Raw genomic sequence first — 22675 nt, forward strand, 5'->3', positions numbered from 1 at the left:
TGACAAGATCGATCTCATTCAACATGTTCCATCCAGTGTGTCCCCTGCCTGGAGCCCATTGTTTACCAGGATAGGCTGAGGCTCCCCCACAACCCTAAACTGGAAGAGTGGTTAGATCATGGACAGACGTCTTCTGTATCCTAGCAGAACCACCTCTGTGATGTGCATAAGTTATGTCCCTACTTCTGATGTGGACTACTTTTTCATCTATAGTCCTAGACTTTCCTTCTTGAGGTCTCTTTAAAGTGTTGCTTGTTCTGTAATATTGTGACACCATTGGTCTTTGTTGGCAATGTTTCAGAGACTCCAGCTGCATGATAAGAATTCACCAAATGCAGAAGCTCCTCTTTCTTTTCTTCTATTCCCAGTGCAGTTGGAACATCAATATGGGCACTTACAGTAATTTCCTGTTGCTTTATTGGTCATTTTCCCCTAGGATTCTCTCTTTGACTCTGTTTCCAGTGTATCTCCTTGGCAGATTTGCAGCAGACATACAGTAAACTGGATCCCTGTGGTAGACCTGCTTACATCTGCTTTCTAACAATGTTTCTTTTAAGATGACAAGTGCTTTCCTATTCAATATCCAGTTCTTGGTCCATGTACATACATTTCCTTGCCTTCATATGGCTTTTAATTGGAGAATTCTTTATCCTGGACCAGATGTGAAAAGCTTTCTGGATATGTAAATGTAGTATGTCGTATTGTTTTAGGGTTACCAGCTGTACTTGTAATGTGTTCTTTCTAAATCCATGCTAGCCGTCTCTTAAAATGACATTGCTTTGACGCTCTGTCTCCTTCCTCCAGGGATCTTCTTCCCAGGAGGCCCAATATCTTCTTCTACCTGCCCAATGGGACTGGAGTGTCAGAGGAGGAGAGCCTTGTGGTCAGTGTCCATGAGTCATCATATTATACCTCCGTTAAGCAGAGGGCAGGAGAAGGGAACTGGGAAGCTGACACATGGCTCGGTTCTCACTGAACGCTCTCTCCCCCCAGACTCACTGCTATTACCACGGCTCAGTCAGGAACTTCCCCCAGTCTCGCCTTGCACTCAGCACCTGCAGTGGACTGAGGTGAGTCTGCTGCTCCAGTATTTCACCGATCCAGTCCTCGGTCTGTCCCTCGGGCCATCGTTTCCAGTTATTTTAATTAAGTGCTTTGTTACGCACATTGTATTGTATGTTGTTTGAATTCAGTTTTATATTGTGGATTTGAAATGTGTTTCTCTGCTGTTGCACATTCCACTGGCTGGGCTCTGCTGACACTTGGCAGTATAAAAGGCTTTCAGTTTGTGCTCACTGTCTGCGAAAGGCTTTTCTTGTCTGGGGTTGCTGCACAGTCCAGTCAGTGGTCTCCAGTCTTCTTCTAGAGAGATGTGACTCAGCAGGCCCTGTAAAGTGTGCTGGGTTGTGATCTCTGTAAGCTGTGGATCAAGATCTGTGCTCTTTGATCAGCTGTAAGCTCACCCACACTCAGGCCTGCTGGCTGATCAAACTTCATTCCTGCAATTCTCGGTAATGCTTCATCGAAGGAGCTCGCTGGTCTCTCAACTAGCAAAGACAGTGGGTTCAAGACAAGTTGACCTCTGTGATCCACATGGTACAGTTTGGGCCCAGATCATGTTAATGGCCAGCCGTGAGCAGGTCTCCTTAAGCAGCAGCTCGTAGGGTGAAAGTTGGGAGTAGGTTCAACTCCCAGCCGTGGATGAGTCTTGGGAGACTTCAGGCTGACATTAGCAAAGGATGCGCAGCTCCTCCGGTTGGTGCTGACCATCCTGCCAGTCTCTGGAGCCTGTGTGTGGAAAGATGAGTGGTAGGTCTCTCTCAACCCTTCCTCCTCCTCCCCCATGCTGTACTGGAGTCGTCAATGTGAGCTAAAATGTAAAGGAGGGGCAATTTTCAGTTGGGAGGGTATACATTTAAAAGGACCAGAAATAAAATAAAACCATGTACTGTATGTGACTGGTCAGAGTGATGATGTACCCAGGAAACACGGCCTTTAGAAAGTGGTGATTTAATGGAGGCTTGACAGCACTGTTGGACTGAGGCTCAGCAGGACCTCCTCTTTTAATCACAAGCAGCCATAATCCTGAAGAGAAAGATCGGACTGACCTCTCCCAGCTTTAACTGGACTGTCTCTGCCCTGCTTGCTGCCAAGGTGACCATCACGCAGGATGGTGGCGGTCTTGCTTGATTCTGCGCCCTGAGTTGTGGAGTGTGATCCCTGTTTGGAGGAAGATGCTTTGTGGTTGTTCTCACTATAATCCTGGTTTTCCTCCAGGCCGTATCAGAGCAGATCTAACCTCTTTCTCTCTCCCCCAGAGGGGTGATCGTCCTAAGCGCCAACCAGAGTTACACGGTGGAGCCCGAGGAGCAGAAGAAGGGGATCCACGTCCTGTACCCCACTCAGGAGCTGAAGGCTCATAGCAGAGGATGCGGGGTCACCCACTCCCCTGTGACCCCCACAGAACCCTGGCCACACCTGCACAGGGTAAGAGGTTGTCTGGGGAGAGGGATGTCTGGATTGGATCCTTGCGTCCGATGGGGTTTCTAATTTAATTCCACTAAAGCCCAGAGAGCTCGTGTGTCAGCAGTCTCATTACAGCCTTGGAGTCACTATAATGAAACGGTGGCCTTTTAATCGATAGTCTTGCCAACTGTAGACTGTACTCCCCGAGTAAGAGCGAACGGCACTGCTGATGTGTGAGATGGCGACCCAGATCCAGTGTCTTTGGGAACTGGGAGGCAGATTTTATACCCAGCTCCCTCCTGTGTTGATGGTACAGAGTGGATCACAAAGATCTGTTTCTACTGGTTTTGACCACATACTGTAAATCAACTCATGGGAGTTTTTTATTACTTAGGATTTAATCCATTTTGATATTTAAAAAAAAAACATCAGGACATATAGAAGTTGATTTTCTTTTGTTGCATGTTTTTAGAACACATCAAGTAGTTAAAATAAAAAAGTAATAAAACAGCAGTGCTGTTATTGCTGTGTTTTGGACCTTGTACGCCCCACACAGGATACAATTGTGCACGAAGGAGTCCAGTGTTCCACAATTTCATAAGGAGTGGGGATGTAGTGAGAAAAGTGGACAGTCCCCTTGTATTTGGGAGAATACTGGAATGGGAGTCCCCTATTTTTGTAAGACCGAGCTCTGTGCTCACAGCCGGACAGTGATGTGCCTGTAAGTGAGAAAGGAGGGACAGGAGAGCAGAATTACAGGCTCATTTGGGTTTGTTGTCATTAATTGGTTGATAGGTGAGTGCACTGATCACAGAGGGGTGTAGACAGCAGGAGAGAGAGTGTGGCAGCAGCCTGCAGTCCCTTATGTCCTATATGTGATGTAATTAAACTTGCGTTAATATCACATTATACTTAAAACAGAAAGTTAAATAACATCCATTCATCCATCTATTTTCTAATCCACTTTATCCAGTACAGTGTTGTGTGACAACAGAAGCCTATCCCAGCAAGCAATGGGCACAAGACAGGGTACACCCTGGATGGGACACCAGTCCATCGCAGGGCACACACAGACACAGATATACTGTACACACACTCACACCAGAGCCAGTTTTTCCAGAAACCAATTAACCTGCCAGCATACCTTTGGTCTGTGGAAGGAAACTCACGTGAACATACTTGTACACACACAGACAGCCCCAGGAATTGAACCTGGAATTGGAATTGGCCCAAGCACTGTGAGGCAACAATGCTGACTACTACACTACTGTGTCACCCTGTGTCTAGTGTAAGCTGGAGAGAGGACGTAATGAGTGTTAGAATATGATGCTGTAAAAGTGAGCTCCAGCTCTGTTTTCCTGTCCTGAGCTGCCGTGTCTCTGTCTTTTCTGTCCAGCTGAAGAGAGACATCCTGACTGAGACCAAGTACATTGAGCTGGTGCTGGTGGTGGATCACAGGGAGGTGAGACCGCAGACACACCTACCTCACACCTTCTGCTCGATTGTGGTCTTCACCAAGCGATCCAGACACTGCAGTAAAGGGCCAAAGACCCCCATCTTTGTGCGGCTTACTTGCTCAGAAGATAATTTTATGTGCTACGGTAGTACAAACCAGACTGAGATACAGCTCAGTTCCTTTAGGAAGGGTGTCCCAGCTGAGCACAAAACACCCTGCTGGGACATTTTCTCCATAGATCTTAGATCCCCAACTCTCACCCTGCCATTTCTATTACAGTTTGTGTAAGACACCCCTACCTGCACCTGCTCTTAAAATTCTGCCGACTAGCTCCTAATCTTTAGAAGGACCTCAGTGTGAATCATGGAGCGCTTTTGCCCCCTGGTGGCACAGGTTGGAACTGGCTTTGAATGTGTTCACAGTTTTGTGGCCGCACCACTCGACAGGAGAAGGTTTGTATCTGAAACACATTTCACAGTTAGAGACTGGAGTCTGTGACAGGGACAGAGCTCTGACTCCTGCTTCCTCTGCTGGGCAAGGAGTCATTCCTGGTGGGGAAGGAAAACAAAACAGAACACAGCCTTTCCTTTGTTCCCACAGTACCTAGCCTATGAGAAGGACAACAAGACCATCATCAATCGCATGCTGGACCTGGCCAATCAAGTGGACTGGGTGAGGCTGAGAGACTTATTTAATTCCTTCAGTACAGACTCATGTATACGTCTACTTTTTCTAGCACTACCTTGATAATACCTTCTTAGTTTACACGGTGCATACCAGTACAGACGATCTGTTTTCTGGAGCAGACCTGCAATACACATAGTGTGTGCAAAACAAGATCTCCGTTGTCCCGCTGCTCTGCCTGCAGCTGTATCTGGAACTGCAGCCCCTCCACTGAACCCCCTTTCCCCCTGTCCAGTTCTACCGGCCCCTGAACGTCCGAGTGGCTCTGCTGGGCCTGGAGATCTGGAGCGACGAGGACAAGATCCTGATCGACAAGAGCCCCACCGACACCCTGAACCGCTTCCTGGAGTGGAGGACACAACAGCTGCTGCCCCGCCTGCATCACGACAACGCTCAGCTCATCATGTGAGGGGGGCTCGGGGGTCTCTCTCTCAGGGGGGCTCTTGGTGTGTAATGGGTACACACTAATGGGTGTATACAGTGATGGGTACACACTAATGGATATATACCAATTGGTATACACCAATGGGTGTTTACTGGGATTGTGGCTGTATACATTGGGAATATAGCACTGACTAGAATAGAACAGGTTTCTCCTTGGCCTAAACATGGAATATCTGCTCCTGGAGTGCAGGCTTGGCTCAAAAGTATAGATCAGAGGTGGCAATCAGAGGCTTGCGGCCCGTCAAACGCAATTGTTCGGATCATGAGGCAGGTCCTGGCAGAGCCTCAGTGTGGATCCAGTCCATTGCTTAGCCCATATATGAAGCAAGCATCCTTGCAGACATTACTATAACAGTCTGGCGGTCCACATGGTTCTCTTCCTCTGTCCAATCGCAGCGCTCCTGTCTGCTGACGTCACAGATGGAGATTGAAGGTTGCGTGTCTTTGCACAAAAACAGTGGGATAAACATACAGTATACATCCTGACTTACAATGATGGCTAACTGCATTTGAAAGTGATGTACTGTATTTCATTATGAAATAAACAAAACAGTAAGAATAAATAATAATATGTAATAGTTATGTCTAGTATTTTAAAAATGTATGGTATCAGTACCCATCTGAAGTACATTTTAATCAGAAGTTGAAATTCAGATTATTGCATGTGCAAACAAATTAAATTATTATAATAACACAGCTCACACTGTATTAGAGTTCATTTATTTTGATTCTTAGCAGCATTCATGTTCTTTTCTTTATACATTTTGTCTTTATGTCTAATATAAGTGCAGCACTCCTAATAATGTTTATTACAGCAGTGTAACAGCAAAGTAAAGAAGTGAACAGCATTCCACTAATTATCAAAGTGAAGAAGTTTTGCACACCGGGGCTGGACATAGAAGTGGGTTTACTGGCTGCTACTGGGTGGAGGTAAAACATGGAGAGGCCACCGTGGGATCACTCCCATCCCACTCTGCCTTTCCCTTTAATGCTAGACTGAACCGCAGCTGTACCTATTGAGAGAATTGACATTTGGGGAATTGGGGTTCCTGGGGAATCCCAGCAGTTTCCAGGCACAGGAGGAGGAGACCCAGTCAAAATAGAGGATTGTTCCTTCACAGTAGGATAATGTGAGTTTATTCTGTGAGGAAGCAGAACCCTAATGTGTGCTGCACCTGTTTCCAGGGGGGGCTCTTTTGACGGCACCACTGTGGGAATGGCATCGCAGTCCTCCATGTGCTCACGGGATCGCTCCGGAGGGGTCAACGTGGTGAGTGACACTGCCCGTCAGTCCTTTAAAAAAAGAGGATGGATGGATAATACCTGTGTTCCATCGTTATTAATGGGTTTGTTTGTTCTTAAGAGCTTGTTTCGCATCCAGTACAGTTTATACTTCAGTGTGTTACAGATTAATTCCATTTGCAATATCAGGCAGCACCTGGGGGTGAGTGTTAATGTGCAGGAAGGTCCTTCATCCTTCTGCTGTGAGTGGAGTGACCTCTGTGTGGCCCTTCCTCTGCTTCCTCTGGTGCATCGCGCATCCTCAGACAGACTGCTCACTGACCGTTCCGAGCCTCAGCTTCCTGTTTTTTAGGTCTCACCTGACTAATTGTCATGAGCCAACCAGTCAGCTGACTGAGAGCAGCAGCACAGTCCACACAGCATTCTGGGATGTGTAGCGGGGACACCGGTTCTGTTTTTTGCATCTTACTGTGCTGTAACCCGGCAGTCGTCTGGTATTGATGACGTGATTGCATGATTGTGTTTTTCTCTGCAGGACCATCTGGTCAGTGTACTGGGCGTGGCCTCCACTGTGGCACATGAGCTCGGCCACAACCTGGGCATGAGCCATGACACCGCTGACCGGCACTGCCAGTGCCAGAATGAGCCGCGGCTTGGGGGCTGCATCATGGAGCCGTCCACCGGGTGAGAGGGCACAGCTGGATGGAGAGGTGGACACAGTGGGCACGGCTAGAGGGAGGGGTGGACACAGTGGGCACAGCTGGAGGGAGGGGTGGACACGGTGGGCACAGCTGGAGGGAGGAGTGGACACGGTGGGCACAGCTGGAGGGAGGAGTGGACACAGCTGGAGGGAGGGGGGACACGGTGGGCACAGCTGGAGGGAGGAGTGGACACAGCTGGAGGGAGGAGTGGACACGGTGGGCACAGCTGGAGGGAGGGGTAGACATGGTGGGCACAGCTGGAGGGAGGGGTGGACTGTGGACATAGAGAAGTGCATCCAGTACAGAATGGGCATAACTAGAGAGGAATAGACATAATCTGAGTAGATCTAGAGAGAGTGAGCACAGCTAAAGATGGGAGAGGGCACACACATTGGACATAGCTGGGGAAAGGAGCAGATACAGCTATAGAGATACAGTAATAATTCCCTGCATAACTCTCATCCAAAAAGATCCCTGAACACTTCACAAATACAACCTTATCCACAACTGTGTCCTAGACATGCTGCATGTGTAGCTTCACTTGATTGCAGATCAAGTGGAGAAGAGTGAGAAATTCCTTTATTAACTGAATCAAGAGAACTGAAATCTAGATAGACCACATCCAAGCAAGCCTAACTGCAATTTCCAAGGAAACTAGAAAACCACCCCTGATTTTGCAAATAGTGGCACTGTATTCTTTAATGCCCATTTTATCATCTCATTTAAAGAAGGGCATCTCCTGAAAATGGTGTCTAAAGTTTTCTCAGAGGTCTCTCATCCCAGTACTGGCCAGGCCCTGGCCCACTTAATGTTTGAGATCTGACCAGATCAGAGTACACAGAGGTAATGACCGTCAGTCAGTGACCAGTCTCTCTTGCTGTTGCCCTCCAGTTTCATGCCCGGCCAGCTGTTCAGCAGCTGCAGCGCACGGGACCTGTCGGTCAGCCTGCTTCACGGCGCGGGGATGTGCCTCTTCAACATGCCTGAACCCCAGAGGCTGCTGGGAGGACAGCGCTGTGGCAACCTGTACGTGGAGCCGGGCGAGGAGTGCGACTGCGGCCTGACAGACGTGTGTACTACGCCAGCACCTCCGCCGCAGCAAACAGTGGAGGGGACACCCATTAGGTGCCCTCGATACTAATTCTGACAGGGGATCTCATATGTTGGGGGCCTCTCTCCTTCTCCTCCAGAGCCACAGTGCAGCAGGTCTCCGAGTCTCTAAATTGCCAACATCTCAATGCCTGAAGAAAGGCAGAGGTTGAGCTGGTCCGTTTTAACTCTTCTCCTCCTGTCTTAAGCTGATATAGATACAGTCTAGAGACCCACTGGAGTTAGTGGGCTGAGATTGAGAATTCTCCTTACAGGGTTTGAATGTGTGATCTGGGGTATTTGAACAGCCCACTACAGAGGATTGAGTTTTTTCAGTCCAGGCTGCTGTCCTGAGTACATCTCCTCTTCTCATCCTAGAGAGACAGACCTAGAGAACTCTCCTGCCTTTTCCTTCCCTTTGAGCTCGTGATAATAGAATCAACGTGTGGTGACTCATTTTGGCCACTATATTTGTGTGTTTTTTCCAATTAATGTGGGAATGTGATTTGAGAAAAGTAACTTTTATGTGCAAATATAATTTGCAGATAAGTTATATGTAAATTACTTTTATGCTAAGGTGCATGGTATTTTATTTCAACTATAAATGTGTCCAAACTATTGGTTTTGGGTGTACTTTCACCCTGTGTGCAGTTTGATTCTGACAGATCGAGAACACTGAACAGGAATAGAATGGGGTTATCTCACAGGAGCTTCCTCAGGGACGGGACAGTGCTCTGCGAGCTGTTGCCATGACGCTCTGTGTCTCATGTCACTGTGTCTGTGTGCAGGAGTGTGAGGACCCCTGTTGCAACGCCACCACCTGCAGACTGGTTCCTGGGGCTCAGTGTTCCTCTGATGGGATCTGCTGTGAGAACTGCAAGGTGTGTGTCTGTACCCCTGCTGGGGTCTCCTCAGTGTGTCTGTACCCCTGCTGGGGTGTCCTCAGTGTGTCCTTGTCCTTGAAGTGTATTAGTCTTAAGTGTATTAATCCAGTAACTATGCTACACAGTTACCTGTAGAGTTCACTGCCCCCTCTTTAAAAGAGTGTTCCAGGAGATGCTCTGTGTTACTGTACTCCTCATCTCCCTGCCCTTCTCTCCTGCCTCCTTGCTGTCCTAGCTGCGGGCTGCAGGGAGTGTGTGTCGGGAGCCCCTGAGCGAGTGTGACCTGCCTGAGCACTGCGCCGGCGACTCCCCCTACTGCCCCCCCAACGTCTTCCTCCAGAACGGTCAACCCTGCCAGCAGGGGGCGTCCTACTGCTACAGTGGAGTCTGCAGTAACCTCACCTCGCAGTGCCAAGTGCTGTGGGGGCCCAGTAAGTGTGGCTCTGCAAGTGCGTCTCCATCTGTCTCTCTCCCCCCTCCCTGCACCCCCTGGTGTCTGACAGAATTACAGTCCGTTCCCCATTTCTGCCCGAGTCAGGAGGCTAAATACCACAGTCCATCCATGACATGTGTAAACATTTAGAAAACATTTGAAAGATGATCTTAAAACATCCAGTGGAGTTTTAATCTGTAGAAGCTGCTTATGCGCTGGAGACCAGACAGCAGACTCTGGAACACTCTCTTCAACCCCTCCTCTTCCTCTCCTGTTGCCAGATTCCACTCAGGCTCCAGACGTCTGTTTCAGGTCTGTGAATAAGCAGGGCAATAAGTATGGCAACTGTGGACAGATGCCCAACGGGAGCTACATTCCCTGTCCCAAAGCGTGAGTATCCCAAGGGTAATCCTGGCCTTTCCCAAAGTATGAGTATCCGCTGGGTGATCCTGGTCTGTCCCAAAGTGTGAGTATCCCCTTGGTGATCCTGGGCTCTCCCAAAAGCAAGTATCTCCTGGGTGATCCTGGGCTATCCCACAGAGCAAGTATCTCTTGGGTGATCTAGGCTATCCCACAGAACGAGTATCCCCAGGGTTATCCTGGCTTGTCCCAAAGTGTGAGTATTCCCTGTGTGATCCTGGGCTGTCCCACAGTGTACCCACTATTTAACCCCTTTGTTGTCATCATGTGTGTGTACCCACTGTGTAAGCTGGCCTAAATAGCTGGAATCCTGTATATACCCCTGAGGTGTTTCACCTGCTTACCTCACTCTGCTGTCTGGGTTTCCATCTGTGCCTCTGTGTCTTGGCTCAGTTGTGTCATCTTCTCTCCCCACTTAGAGACGTGCACTGTGGGAAGATCCAGTGCCAGGGTGGGAATGACCGCCCCCTGCTGGGCTCCAATGCTGAGATCATCACCACCAAGGTGCTGCTCAACCGCAGCGAGCTCACCTGCCGCGGGACCTTCTTCAACCTGGGCGATGATGTCTCGGACCCTGGCATGGTGACGCCAGGCACAGCCTGCGGACCGGTCAAGGTGGGCATTCCAGGGGCGCATGCTTTTAAACACTTTTATGTGAAGCAATTCTTTAAAAACATTTGTCAGTTTTTACAAATGATCCTGATAAACCCTGGCTTTTACAGTGCCCTGTCTTGCAGTTGCAGAAGTGTTAAGCATAGTTTTACTACTACAGTTTCACAATCTTTTCGTCTTGCACCTTTCAGAACGGTGGTATTGTGCGGACGTCAGCATTTACCTTAGTAATATGTGGTGTTCCTGTAGTCAGATGTAGTGGAACAAAGGTCCCAGTCCAGCTCACTGACTGCTTGGGGAATTGGTCTGAGCCATGCAGCATGGCTGCGTGTTGTCACCAGGCTAGGTTCCTGGAAGGGTTCAGTGTGAGACTGTGGCTGCTGCTGAAATGTTTTTATATCGAGACCTAAAGTCATCGTGACTTTGCACCAAGCCAAGTGACCTCTTTGTTCTGCTGTGCTCTTGCTGCAGGCCTGCCTGAACCAGCGCTGCCAGGATGTCGCTGTGTTTGGCGTGGAGGAGTGTCAGAAGAAGTGCAATGGACACGGGGTGTGTGGGGGGTGCAGGGGTACTAGGGAGGAATGGGGGGGGGGGGCTGTAAGTAACAGTGTATCAAGCAGAAGAGTATATGCATAGTTTTACTACTAGAGTCTGAAAATCTTCTTCATGACTCTAATAATGAAATATACTGTAAGATGTTCAACGCTTTAGTGCTATTAGATTTAGAAGTAGGAATGTTTTGCATGTTCTCTTAGTTACGCTGAGAGCATTGAGTTGGCCTGCTCCTGAGCCAGAGCTGAAGGGTTAGTGATGTGGAATACATGCCCCTAGAAATGAAACGGCTCCATTTTTCCATAAAGGACTTTGCAGGGGCCACCGGGTTCATGAGTGAGGTGCCCACGGTTTGAGAACGTGCTGCCTCTGATACCAGCTGTCTCTCCTGTTGCAGGTCTGCAACAGCAACAGGAACTGCCACTGCGATGCAGGCTGGGCGCCGCCGGACTGTCGGCACAGGGGCTACGGGGGTAGTGTGGACAGCGGCCCCACGCAGGCCAGCACCGGTAACGTCTTCATTAGTTCAGCCCAATGACAATCATCCGCCCAGTTTTAGAGCACAGACTTCCGCCCTGCAACTGGAGAGCTACAGGGTAGCGTTATTTGTATGTGCACCCATCACATATGTGCTTAATTAAACCAGTTGTGGTCCAGATTAGCAATGTCTTCAAGCTCTAAATGGAGATGCAGGCTTACCTTGAGTGTAGGCCTTAACGGGCTGGGCTGTCGCGATCTCCACAGTGCAGGCTGTCCTTGAGCATGAGCATGAGCACCACCTCACAGCACAGGATGAGCCAACCATCCCCATGACGCGGTGAGGCAGGACAGCATTTTCGCTGAACTTGTGAAAGACTTTATTGTCTTAGTTTGGTGCCAGGCCTTTGCAAGATTGATAGTTACTTAAATACTGTATCTTGACCAGAATAACATTAGGATAACATTATTTTATGGAATACCAACTGTTCAAAATACTATATATTTGCATATAATGTGTATGTATATAATTGTATATAAGTAGTTCAGGTAGGTAGCTGCGTCAGGATGAGTAGGCTGCAAAGGAACAAGTAATAGGTTTATTCCATGCTGAAAAGAGAAAAAAAAACACAACGTTTCGGCCGTGGAGCCTACCTGGAGTGGAGACTTCGAGGAGTCTTTCCCTATAAGTTCAGTGAAAATGCTGTTTGAAATCAGATGTATATGGATCAAATTGGAGAGGTACTGAGTACTGAGGGATTTCAGTTTTCCTCGCATAGACTAGGATAGGCCAAATGGGAGCACAAATACTGACATCAAAATGGTTGATTCAGAGTATGACTAAAGAGTAATTGCTATTTCTTTGATCTTATCACGTGACCCAGGAAGAATAAGAAATATAGAAGAGCACAACATTACATATTTTTGTGTTATATTTCAAAACTAGATGGACAGACTGTAATGGAATGATAAGTTGTCCCTAACTAACCTGCTAGATGTGCGCAAGTAATCCGTACAGTAGATTATGAGGGCATAGTGTTATTTTTGGACTTTCAGAACACTTTTGCTAATACCATAAGAAAAACGAACCCTTACACTGAAAGCTGCTGGTATCCAAAGTAGTGTGTGTTCATGGATGAAGGATTAGTCAGGAGAAAACAGAGGATGCAGGTAAGAGAGGCCAGTACTGGGGTACCACAGGAGTCAGTTCTAGGGGCTAATACTACTAATCTGCATGAATGGCTGAAACATTGTTAAAATGAGAAAATACTGTACATGAGAATCACAGATGATACCAAAATAGTTCAAAATACCAAAATAGTTCAAAAGATGCAACAGCAATTAAAGAGGACCTTCAAACTTCCAGAGTGTGGACATATGGCCAATTAAATTTAACAAGCTTAGGTTCCAGGTATTGTGTGCAGGAAAGGAAAAATGTGGAATTTAAAAATCAGATGGGTGGTATTGGACCGAACAGAATTCTTGAACTTTGGTTGAATTAAGATCTCAATTTAAGAGGAAGATGGATTGAATGGCTTCGTCTCCTTTGCAACCTTTCTCATATTCTGTAACTATTCCTCTGTCCTCTTTCTTCCCCTCACAGACTCGAATTCATCACGGCTGGCTTTGCTCATCTTTTTCTTCCTCGTCCTGCCAGTGGTAGTTGTGTGCCTCGTCTTGCTCTATCGGCATTGCAGGTGGCAGGACCTCTGCCTGGGTAGAAGCCCTTTCCACAAGGCAACCAATCGACAGCACAACCGGTAAGAACCTCACCTCTCACAGTGCCATCTAGGAACAGCCTCCAGTACTGCAAGTCCCCACTAGACATGGGGACTGGTCACATTTCAGGTTGACCCTTTTTGAATTTCTTTAGCAATAGGCTCAGCATATCAAACTCATTGGCTTATATTTTAATTGTTTGGTTATGCTTCTGTGACTGGAGACTCCGTTTCTAGATCACCTGGCACTCAGGAGGTATCCACATGTACACACACATACGCAAACACTCCACTATCCAAACAAAGGCGATAAATCTGGTTTCAAACGTAAACAAACTTTACCTAGTCTGGAATTCTGGGGACAGTTTTGCTTGCTCTGTGGGTGCACACATAGAGTAAAGTGAGGTTGTTCAAATTTAAACATTAACTCAAACCAAACACCTGTTTTTCTTTGTTTTATAAGTGAAATGAACTAAATTGTTGTTTAACTCACACCTTTCAAATAAATACCTTGTTTTTATTTCTCATGGGCAAAATGGTTTCTCCCGCAACCAGTAGGACCCAAACCTTGGCATGGCAACAGGGGCTGGCTTAGTAGTGCCTGTTTCAGGGTTGTGCATGCGTGGATCTATTTATAAGAACATACCATTAAGAGGGGGTAATATTTTTCTAAAAATATTTATGTACATAAAAAAGAGTAATAACATTTTATTTTTGTTAATAATATGTTCATTGTTTAATTGTGTACACATTGGAGAAATGTGTGTATCAGAATTCTGATTATTATTTTGTAAAATTATTTTTTACTTTATAGTGGAATATTCTAGGGGGAGGAGTTTAACCTAGAAAAGGAGCTCCTCAAGATAGGAGAAGAGAGAGAGGAGGAAGTTGGTCATAGTGTAGAATAGGAGCTGCCTACCACAATCTATCTTTTTAAATCAGTTAATGTACAGTATATATTATCGTGCTATAGTTTTGTGGGGTTGTTTCCCCTTGGTTAGTTTGTATTTTTCACTTTGTTTTTTTGGGTGTGGACTTTGGGAACATAGTTCCTCATAATAAACACCTCTTTGCAATTGTGGCTGTGCCATCATTATTACTGCATTCCATCTACACCTCGAAACTCTTGAAGGATGAGACTGTGACAGCTTCTAAGCATAGAAGCCAGTGACTGCAAAATATTTACAGTAGGCTTGCAAGGAGTGGAAGCTTACATGTGCTTTTCAAAGGTATTCCATCCCCACCTATGGTCCTTTATTGTGAAAATAAAAACATGCATACCCATACAGCACTTGATATTATTCAGAACCTGAATCCTCAGACTGAAGACCTCTATGGGTAAGATAAATGTCGGCAAAAAGGGATGAAATTTATTTGCATACGTGTTCAGACCCATGAAGTATTTTTGGGTAAGCATTTACCAACATTTCACACTTGCTTGGTGCAAGTTTTGTCTATTTTTCTTGGAAGATTTATTCAAGCTCATTGAAGTTGCTTTGGGGTGCCTCATAAATGGCTGTTTCTAACAGATTCTCAATAGCATTGAAGTCTGGACTTTTACTTTCAAGTACCTTTGAAAGTATCTTTGGTCTTGTGCTTTGGATCGCCTGCTGAAATGTTTGTCCCCATTTCAAGTCTGAAGCAGATTCATGGGCACAGACTGGTCCTTGCTGTAGTCCCTCCACAGACAGGATTGTTAGTTTTCACATTTATCTACAGTACCACTTGAGAGCCAAGGTGCATAAGTTCCTTGTGTTGAAGAAACTGGTATGTTAGTAATTAGGTTTGTCTGCAAGACAGTTAAGTATAGATAATGCTGCCCTTTGAAGCACCTGACCTAACTCCACTGTGTAGTTTTGCTAGGTTTACTGTGTGACTCAATGAAACATCAGAGTACAGGTGATTCATAACTTTTCCTCCTCCTAATGATACAGTGTGGTCAGGGAGACCCGTGTGCGGTTCTTGGATGTGACAACGGAGGAGGATGGTGACCAGGAGCAGCGGTAAAGGAGGGCAGTCAACTCCTGTCTGTCTGTGCTGGTGGTGGGGTCAGGGTCAGAGGTCAGGGGTCAGGGATGACTGGGTTCAACACAGGATTCTCTAGGTGGTTCTGCACAAGTGCCTGACTGGCACAGTGACATGTGGTCTTTAAAAATCTGTTCGTCAGTGTGCACTGTGGAAAACAGTGGTGGGTTCTAATAGTACTTAAGCAAGTGTGTATCCAGTCCACCACTGGAATGAGAGCCACCCTCATGAGCTGGGTGGATAGACTATTGGCTGTTCCGGATTGGACAGTGAAATTTCAGCAGGAGGTTGACTGCACTCTGCCATCACTGACAGATCGGAGGCTGCAGGACCTTGAGAGCCGGGATAACTTATTTCCTCTCTAGTTTGGCAAGGAAAACCCTGTGTTAACCAGCTCCTAGGCCACTGCTGTGGAGATAATTGGATAAAAGTATTTAGGAAATGGTGGCTGGTTTGCGGGGCTTATCTGCTGTAAGTCTGTCTCAAAATGAGATGATCCAGCTGGTTTAAAGATGGACCATTCTCTGCTGCTTTCTGCATTCTTCTTTTTTCCATTTGTGTGGCTTGGATAATGAATTGATGATGAAGGTATGATTAAGTTGTCTTCCCAGCAGGAGTCTAGATCTGCACGGCACACATTTGTACTAACCTGTTTTGCTATGCATTGCGCTGTTTTCAACAACAGCAAAAACGGGATTCTCTGGGCTATGACGTGGCAGGGCAGCACATGCCCTAAAGGAGAGCTGTGAGGGGCTGTGTCTTCGTTCCTACAGCAGAGTTCAGGAGAGACAGACAATCCCCACAGTTGTTCGTGGTTTGCATTAAATGCTTGCTCTGGCTGAGAGCTCTGGGCTTAAGCACAGCAGACTGGCATGAGGATGAGGTAGTCAGGGAAGCACAGCAGACAAGAGGTAGTGGGGAGGGAGGCAGAGCAATAAATTCAGCAAAGGAAGGTCTTACTATCCAAATTAGCATCTTGTCATGCACTGAGATCCCAGGTAATAGCTGGGATTTGTCATCTCTCTTAAATTATTTCTGTCCTGTATTTCCATGTGGGGGCAGGATTCTGTGATTTTGCCCCAGATCAGCCTGGCTCTGTAGCTCATGGCGCGGGAGAGAGTGTGTAATTGTGTCTGTGTGTGTTACTGTGCCACCAGGACCCCAGCTGCCGAGTGTAGCAGCACCCAGAGTGGAGAGCAAGCCCAGCCCCTGCGGTACCAGTGGATGCAGAACACAGACATCCCCCTCACCCCTCCTGCCAACAAGGTAACTACAACCAAACAGGGGCGGTGTGCCCACTGTTGTGACTCCTCTGCCTTCAGAACGATCTAAGATCATGAGATCTTAGGTGCCATTTGACCACTCTTGCTCATTTGGCAGTTGAACCATTAAATGAAGCTAAAATTTAATCTAGCAGTATCTTAAAAGTGCCCAGATTGGGTCACAGGCCCGTTCCAGACACCCGCAACTAAAGAATTGTCCAGAATCATGTCCTATTCTCCATTTAAAATGAATTCCATTTTATTTTGTGACCCTTCGTGCACATTTCACTATTAAATAACATAGGATTGAACCTAGACTCTTTATTGTTTTGACACATTGTCAGTGACAGTGAATAGCCTGTCTGTACCTTTTTTGTGTATTTTGTGTCATATCTCCTCTCGGTGTGAGGAGTGTTTGTTCCAGCCTCAGAGATTAAACTCCATTAGCTTAATGGAGAGCACTCGTGTTGCTCTTCTTTGAGACATTCTTAGAACCCTTTCTAAGGCTATAATATCCTTTTGATGTTGTGGTGACCAGTCCTGAACACAGTATTCTATACAGGGTATTACTAGCGCTTCGATAAGCTTAAGCATATCTGCTTTGATTTACATTCACACTGCTTTTTGCTTTCTACCCACGCATTTAATTTGCTTTTTTATTTCTTTTTGTGACGTTGTCTTGATTAAGACAAAAACAGTCCAAAACTTAAATCACCTCAACGTCAAGCATCAAACTCCAGTATGCTGATGTTGTTGCAGTATACATTTGGACACAAAAGAATCTCTAAACAGCTGTTATATGGAGCGAGATGGGATTTCTCATATGCTAACAAGCAAAGACTGTCTTTCAGCAATCTGCAGATGCACACACCCAGTGCCATCAGTTTGGATTCGTGTTGAACTCTTCCAGTAACTTGAAAGTTAACTTTAAAAAACAGCTGATATTGATGAATAACTCCAGCATCATCTTAACCCTCCCAGTGCAGACTTTGGTCACTTGGGGAAACAGGTGTTTGAGGATCATGACATAAAACGCACAGCCAAATGGACAGTCTTCCATGCAGATATCATTCCTACCTCACTAAATTGTGCTGAGATAACAAACATGTGACTCTTAAAGAACTGGAATATCATTCCCAAATCTGTTTGAATTAGATGTAGTCTATAAAGTAGAAGGACAGAGGCACAAACATAAGCACCCTCAAGCACACAAGCACTGAAGCTATGATCATCTTCCCATGGGCTGTCCATGTTGTTGGGATATCAGACTCCAGGCTTCCAAGAACGGTTCTCTTCTCCCAGCTTAGCCAGGGCACTTGCCTCCTGAGGAAGCCAGATGTGTTTCAAAGGAGGTAAAATCAAATTTTAAGAGCACTCACCAGTCTTACAGTATGTATTTCTGTAGGCAGCTGTGGAGCTGGAAATTTACAGACTCCCAGGTACAAAGCCAGGATGTGGATTCTAGCCGATGTTGGTGTTGATAAATTTGAAACTGCGTGAAGCAGTTACATTTTGTGAATATAGTGACAAGTTTGGCCAAACACTCTGTTTTACAAACCCTGCCTTTTCATAATGAGATTTCTATTACCGGGGCTTGCAGCTCAGCCAGTAAACACCTCAGTATTACAGTACTCCTATAGTTCACTCACTTCACTCAGTACTGGCTTTCAATTAGAACTGCTATACTGTACTTCTCCCTTTGCTGCTTATTCCACTGTGATCTTAAATTTTTGGAGCTGCATCACTCCTCCAATTGATGCTGACTGTGCTGTACTGTCAGTGAGAGCTGAGTCACTCCTCCAGTCGATGCTGACTGTGCTGTACTGTCAGTGAGAGCTGAGTCACTCCTCCAGTTGATGCTGACTGTGCTGTACTGTCAGTGAGAGCTGAGTCACTCCTCCAGTCGATGCTGACTGTGCTATAGTGTCAGTGAGAGCTGAGTCACTCCTCCAGTCGATGCTGACTGTGCTGTACTGTCAGTGAGAGCTGAGTCACTCCTCCAGTTGATGCTGACTGTGCTGTACTGTCAGTGAGAGCTGAGTCACTCCTCCAGTCGATGCTGACTGTGCTGTACTGTCAGTGAGAGCTGAGTCACTCCTCCAGTCGATGCTGACTGTGTTGTACTGTCAGTGAGAGCTGCGTCACTCCTCCAGTCGATGCTGACTGTGTTGTACTGTCAGTGAGAGTTGCGTCACTCCTCCAGTCGATGCTGACTGTGCTGTACTGTCAGTGAGAGTTGCGTCACTCCTCCAGTCAATGCTGAATGTGCTGTACTGTCAGTGAGAGCTGCGTCACTCCTCCAGTCGATGCTGAATGTGCTGTACTGTCAGTGAGAGCTGCGTCACTCCTCCAGTCGATGCTGACTGTGCTATAGTGTCAGTGAGAGCTGAGTCACTCCTCCAGTCGATGCTGACTGTGCTGTACTGTCATTGAGAGCTGAGTCACTACTCCAGTTGATGCTAACTGTGCTGTACTGTCAGTGAGAGCTGAGTCACTCCTCCAGTCGATGCTGACTGTGCTGTACTGTCAGTGAGAGCTGCGTCACTCCTCCAGTCGATGCTGACTGTGCTGTACTGTCATTGAGAGCTGAGTCACTACTCCAGTTGATGCTAACTGTGCTGTACTGTCAGTGAGAGCTGAGTCACTCCTCCAGTCGATGCTGACTGTGCTGTTGTACTGTCAGTGAGAGCTGAGTCACTCCTCCAGTCGATGCTGACTGTGCTGTACTGTCAGTGAGAGCTGCGTCACTCCTCCGGTCAATGCTGACTGTGCTGTACTGTCAGTGAGAGCTGCGTCACTCCTCCAGTCGACAATGACTGTGCTGTACTGTCAGTGAGATCTGTCACTCCTCCAGTCGATGCTGACTGTGATGTACTGTCAGTGAGAGATGTGTCACTCCTCCAGTCGATGCTGAGAGACCACAGTGGTCTGATCAGAACTCCTGATGTGCTGCTGACAGTTTTTTGTGAACCTTTTTTTAAACAATAGTTCCTTAATAATATTCATCAAAGGCAGAGGGAGGTAGTGTTGGTTAAGTAAGGGTTATTAATTAATGCACTCAAATATCTTGGCTTCTGCATGTAAACACTGTGCCTACTGTGGTTTATTTTTGCATGGAAATCACTCTTAACAATTTAATTTGCTTGAACTGAAGTCAACATCCCCACGTGCTGGCTGGCTGCCTCAGAAACTGAGTTTGAAAACCCATTTGGACCCAACTGAACACCTGTGGGGCTTGTGTGGACAGATGGCAGCACCTGTGGGGTTTTCTGCATAAACTACTTTAACAGTCTTTTATATACACCATGCTGTTTCTATGAACACTGGGAATGAAGTTTTCTTCCAAGGAACAAAAAATCTCCTCTTTCCTTGACATGACTCTTCTCTAACCTGAATGCTGACCTGCTCATGAACTCATGCATGACTCACACGCCCATCTCTTTCCCTTGCTTTCTCTCTTTCTCTCTTTCTTTCTTTCTCTCTCTTCCTGTCTCTCCTAACAGGTTCTCAGCAGGCCCGCACCCCCCAATAAGCCCCTCCCACCTGACCCGATGCCGAGACCTGCTCAGGTAATCTCGCCCCAGACCACCAGGGGGCGATATTGCTATTCTACTAGCCTAGGAGAGTTCAGGAGAGGTCAGCACAATCATGGGCTTACCAGTGTTCCCGCTGTGAGAATTTGCACTTCTATAGTGCTGTGGCCTGTTTTTTCTTTCATGTTTCATTTGTAAAAGTTGTAGTACCTGGATGATTCCAGCAACAATGTTATTTACATATTTCCCTCTGTTTCTATATTGTTTGCTACTCAGTAGCACCTAGCAGAAGTGAATGTGTGTGCTGTTGAGAGAGGTGCCCTCTCGTCAGCATGATAATAGACACAGGTTACAGAACTACCATACGAGTCTCTGTTGACATGGGTGTTGACGAGGCCTCAGGCTTTTCTGTGTGCAGCAACACTGTGTTCATGAGTGCCTGTCTTGGTTGCTGTTTCAGTCTGAAATCACTGCTTTGCCTTGTGTCTGTCTGTGTGTGATTTTGCAGTCCTTCATTGCTGTTTATCTCCTGAATGTCATGGCACTGTGTGGTGCAGGTGTGTAAATATTAATTACTCTGTCCCCTCAATTTTATGTGCGACAGAAAGATCCCCTCAGAGTGGAAGACTTTGATTTTCAATTAAAAGTGACCTTTTGTTCAGCTGCTTCTCCCAAGTGCTCGAACCAGGAAAGGCTCTCGCTCCCAGTGGCGGGAACGTCACGTGTTTGTGTCTGGGTCCTGTCACGGGGCTGATGGGTAATTCTGCCGGCGGCAGAGAGGGCAAAAGTGCCACCTCCAGGGTCAGAGCTGGCCTGCCAGGAGTCTCATTTCTCCACAAAACAGTGACTCCTGTGGTCACAAGTATCACTCCTGGAGTCAGTAACAGTGGAAAACTATAAATCATGTGTGTGTTCACAAGGACGTGAACTGCACTCCAACAAGCTGTAACATACAGTATCTATAGTCACATGGTATCTTACGTGTCTACAGTGTGTGGTGATCCTTGCCTTTTTTTAAAGACTACTGTAATTCTGTCAGCAAGGAATCTGTAACATTTGTTTTTAGTTAATATTGTCTGTTCCTAATTCACACTGACTCTCCCAGATCAGATCAGCCTGTAGGCGTGATACCAGTGGCACTCATTCACTGCACACAGTAGTCACGTACCATAATTTGTCAATAGTTCCAGTTTAGCAAAAATCTGTTCCACCTAATTAACACGAAGTGTTCATTACTAAGTAACATTACTAATTTTCAGTTTGAGGACTGCTTTAAGATTCTGTCTTGTCTCAGCGCTTTCTGTGAATTTGTAGTCCAAATGGTCACTTAATGTGTAATGCAGCTAAGCTCTGTGCTCATCTGTGACTGTGTGAGAGAAGGGTAAGACAGTTCCGCTTCATGCTCGTGTATGGCTGTGTGCTGTGTGCACACTTTGCACAAGGAAGCGCTCCAGAGGAGATGCTGAGTGTAAAGAAGGGTAAAGATACAGCTGCTCTAACTGTGGGCGTCTTGGAGGAGGAGAGAGGCGCCTGGTCTGATTGGCTGTTCTTCTGTTGCCGGTCACTCTGATTGGCTGTTCTTCTGTCGCCAGTCACTCTGATTGGCTGTTCTCTCTCTTGTCTCTGGTCTGGTCTTCCAGTCAGCAGGGCACCGTCCACCCCCTCCGAACAAGCCGCTGCCCCCTGACCCTGTCCCCACCGATGGACAGGTATCGCAGGGATCCGGGGGGGGCTGTATGTAAACGAAAACAGTTTTTTTTTATACCAGGGAAAGCAGTTTGGAGTACAACAGACTACCGTAACTGTCGGAATCGCCTGCTTTTCTTTTAAAGCGCTCTTCAGTAATTATGAATTTCTTTTGCACAAGGCAGTTCTGTTGCCCCCTGAGTGGGGTTTTCTCAACAGGTCCCTGACCTGCACTCAGGCACTAGTGATTACTCCTTATCGGGTGTCCACAGCTTAAAGATCGCTGCTCTGAGGCTGCCTGGACGATCAGTGTGTGATCAGTGTGTTACAGGACTGTAACATGAGAGGCACGCCATTCTCCTGTTTCTTGTTTCAGCTCCTCTGTAAACAAGCAAGCTTGCTTGTGCAAACCTGGATTCTTCTAGGAGTTTCAGCATATAGCCCTTTCTGTGTTTCCAAGGGCTCTTTATAGGCTTTACAGGGGTAGGACAGCCCCATCTGCCTGTAAGTGGCTCCATTTCTGATTGCTAGTAGAGCTGGGGAGTGCTGTGTCCAAAGGATCAGGAGGCTTAGTATGGTTTCATCTCTAAATTATACTAATGGGAGCAACCGGACTCTGTGGACACCCAGATGGTACGGTGGAGGAGTGGGAAATGAGACTTCTCATCTGATTGGCTCTTTCTCCGTGGTTCACTCTGATTGGTGTTTCACGGTTGTGATTCTCTCTCCTGTGGCTCTGATTGGCTGCCCCTCTCTGATCTCTGTGATTGGCTGTTCCACCCTCTCCGCTCTCTGATTGTTCTCTCTCTGTCCCTGGTCTGGTGTTCTAGCCAGCGGTACAGCGTCCGGCGCCTCCAAACAAGCCGCTGCCCCCTGACCCAGTCCTCAAAGATGGCCAGGTACCTCTTGGGCCTGGGGTGGGGTTTTGGGGAGGAGGAAGAGAGGAGGGCTGTGTGAGCTCTAATACGTCTTTAGATTGGCCAAGCCATGC

The 22675-nt window shown here is 46.8% G+C and overlaps 1 protein-coding gene across 1 annotated transcript in view; it reads left to right on the top strand.

Annotated features, from left to right (window-relative positions):
- Window positions 1-22675, top strand: part of adam15 (ADAM metallopeptidase domain 15) — a 48120-nt gene that overhangs the window by 20834 nt on the left and 4611 nt on the right. The window contains exons 4-25 of the mRNA XM_088921037.1: window positions 805-883; window positions 994-1070; window positions 2319-2487; window positions 3863-3928; window positions 4523-4594; window positions 4842-5011; window positions 6236-6320; window positions 6828-6976; window positions 7885-8062; window positions 8871-8963; window positions 9202-9397; window positions 9681-9789; window positions 10239-10434; window positions 10903-10980; window positions 11381-11492; window positions 13064-13220; window positions 15113-15181; window positions 16361-16469; window positions 19969-20192; window positions 20706-20799; window positions 21615-21707; window positions 22515-22583. Of these exons, the coding sequence (XP_088777163.1) occupies window positions 805-883; window positions 994-1070; window positions 2319-2487; window positions 3863-3928; window positions 4523-4594; window positions 4842-5011; window positions 6236-6320; window positions 6828-6976; window positions 7885-8062; window positions 8871-8963; window positions 9202-9397; window positions 9681-9789; window positions 10239-10434; window positions 10903-10980; window positions 11381-11492; window positions 13064-13220; window positions 15113-15181; window positions 16361-16469; window positions 19969-20192; window positions 20706-20799; window positions 21615-21707; window positions 22515-22583 (2644 nt within the window). The remainder of the gene's footprint in view (window positions 1-804; window positions 884-993; window positions 1071-2318; window positions 2488-3862; window positions 3929-4522; window positions 4595-4841; window positions 5012-6235; window positions 6321-6827; window positions 6977-7884; window positions 8063-8870; window positions 8964-9201; window positions 9398-9680; window positions 9790-10238; window positions 10435-10902; window positions 10981-11380; window positions 11493-13063; window positions 13221-15112; window positions 15182-16360; window positions 16470-19968; window positions 20193-20705; window positions 20800-21614; window positions 21708-22514; window positions 22584-22675) is intronic.

The sequence above is a fragment of the Atractosteus spatula genome, chromosome 1, assembly GCF_055471065.1.
Source record: "Atractosteus spatula isolate fAtrSpa1 chromosome 1, fAtrSpa1.hap1, whole genome shotgun sequence".
Taxonomy (NCBI): domain Eukaryota; kingdom Metazoa; phylum Chordata; class Actinopteri; order Semionotiformes; family Lepisosteidae; genus Atractosteus; species Atractosteus spatula.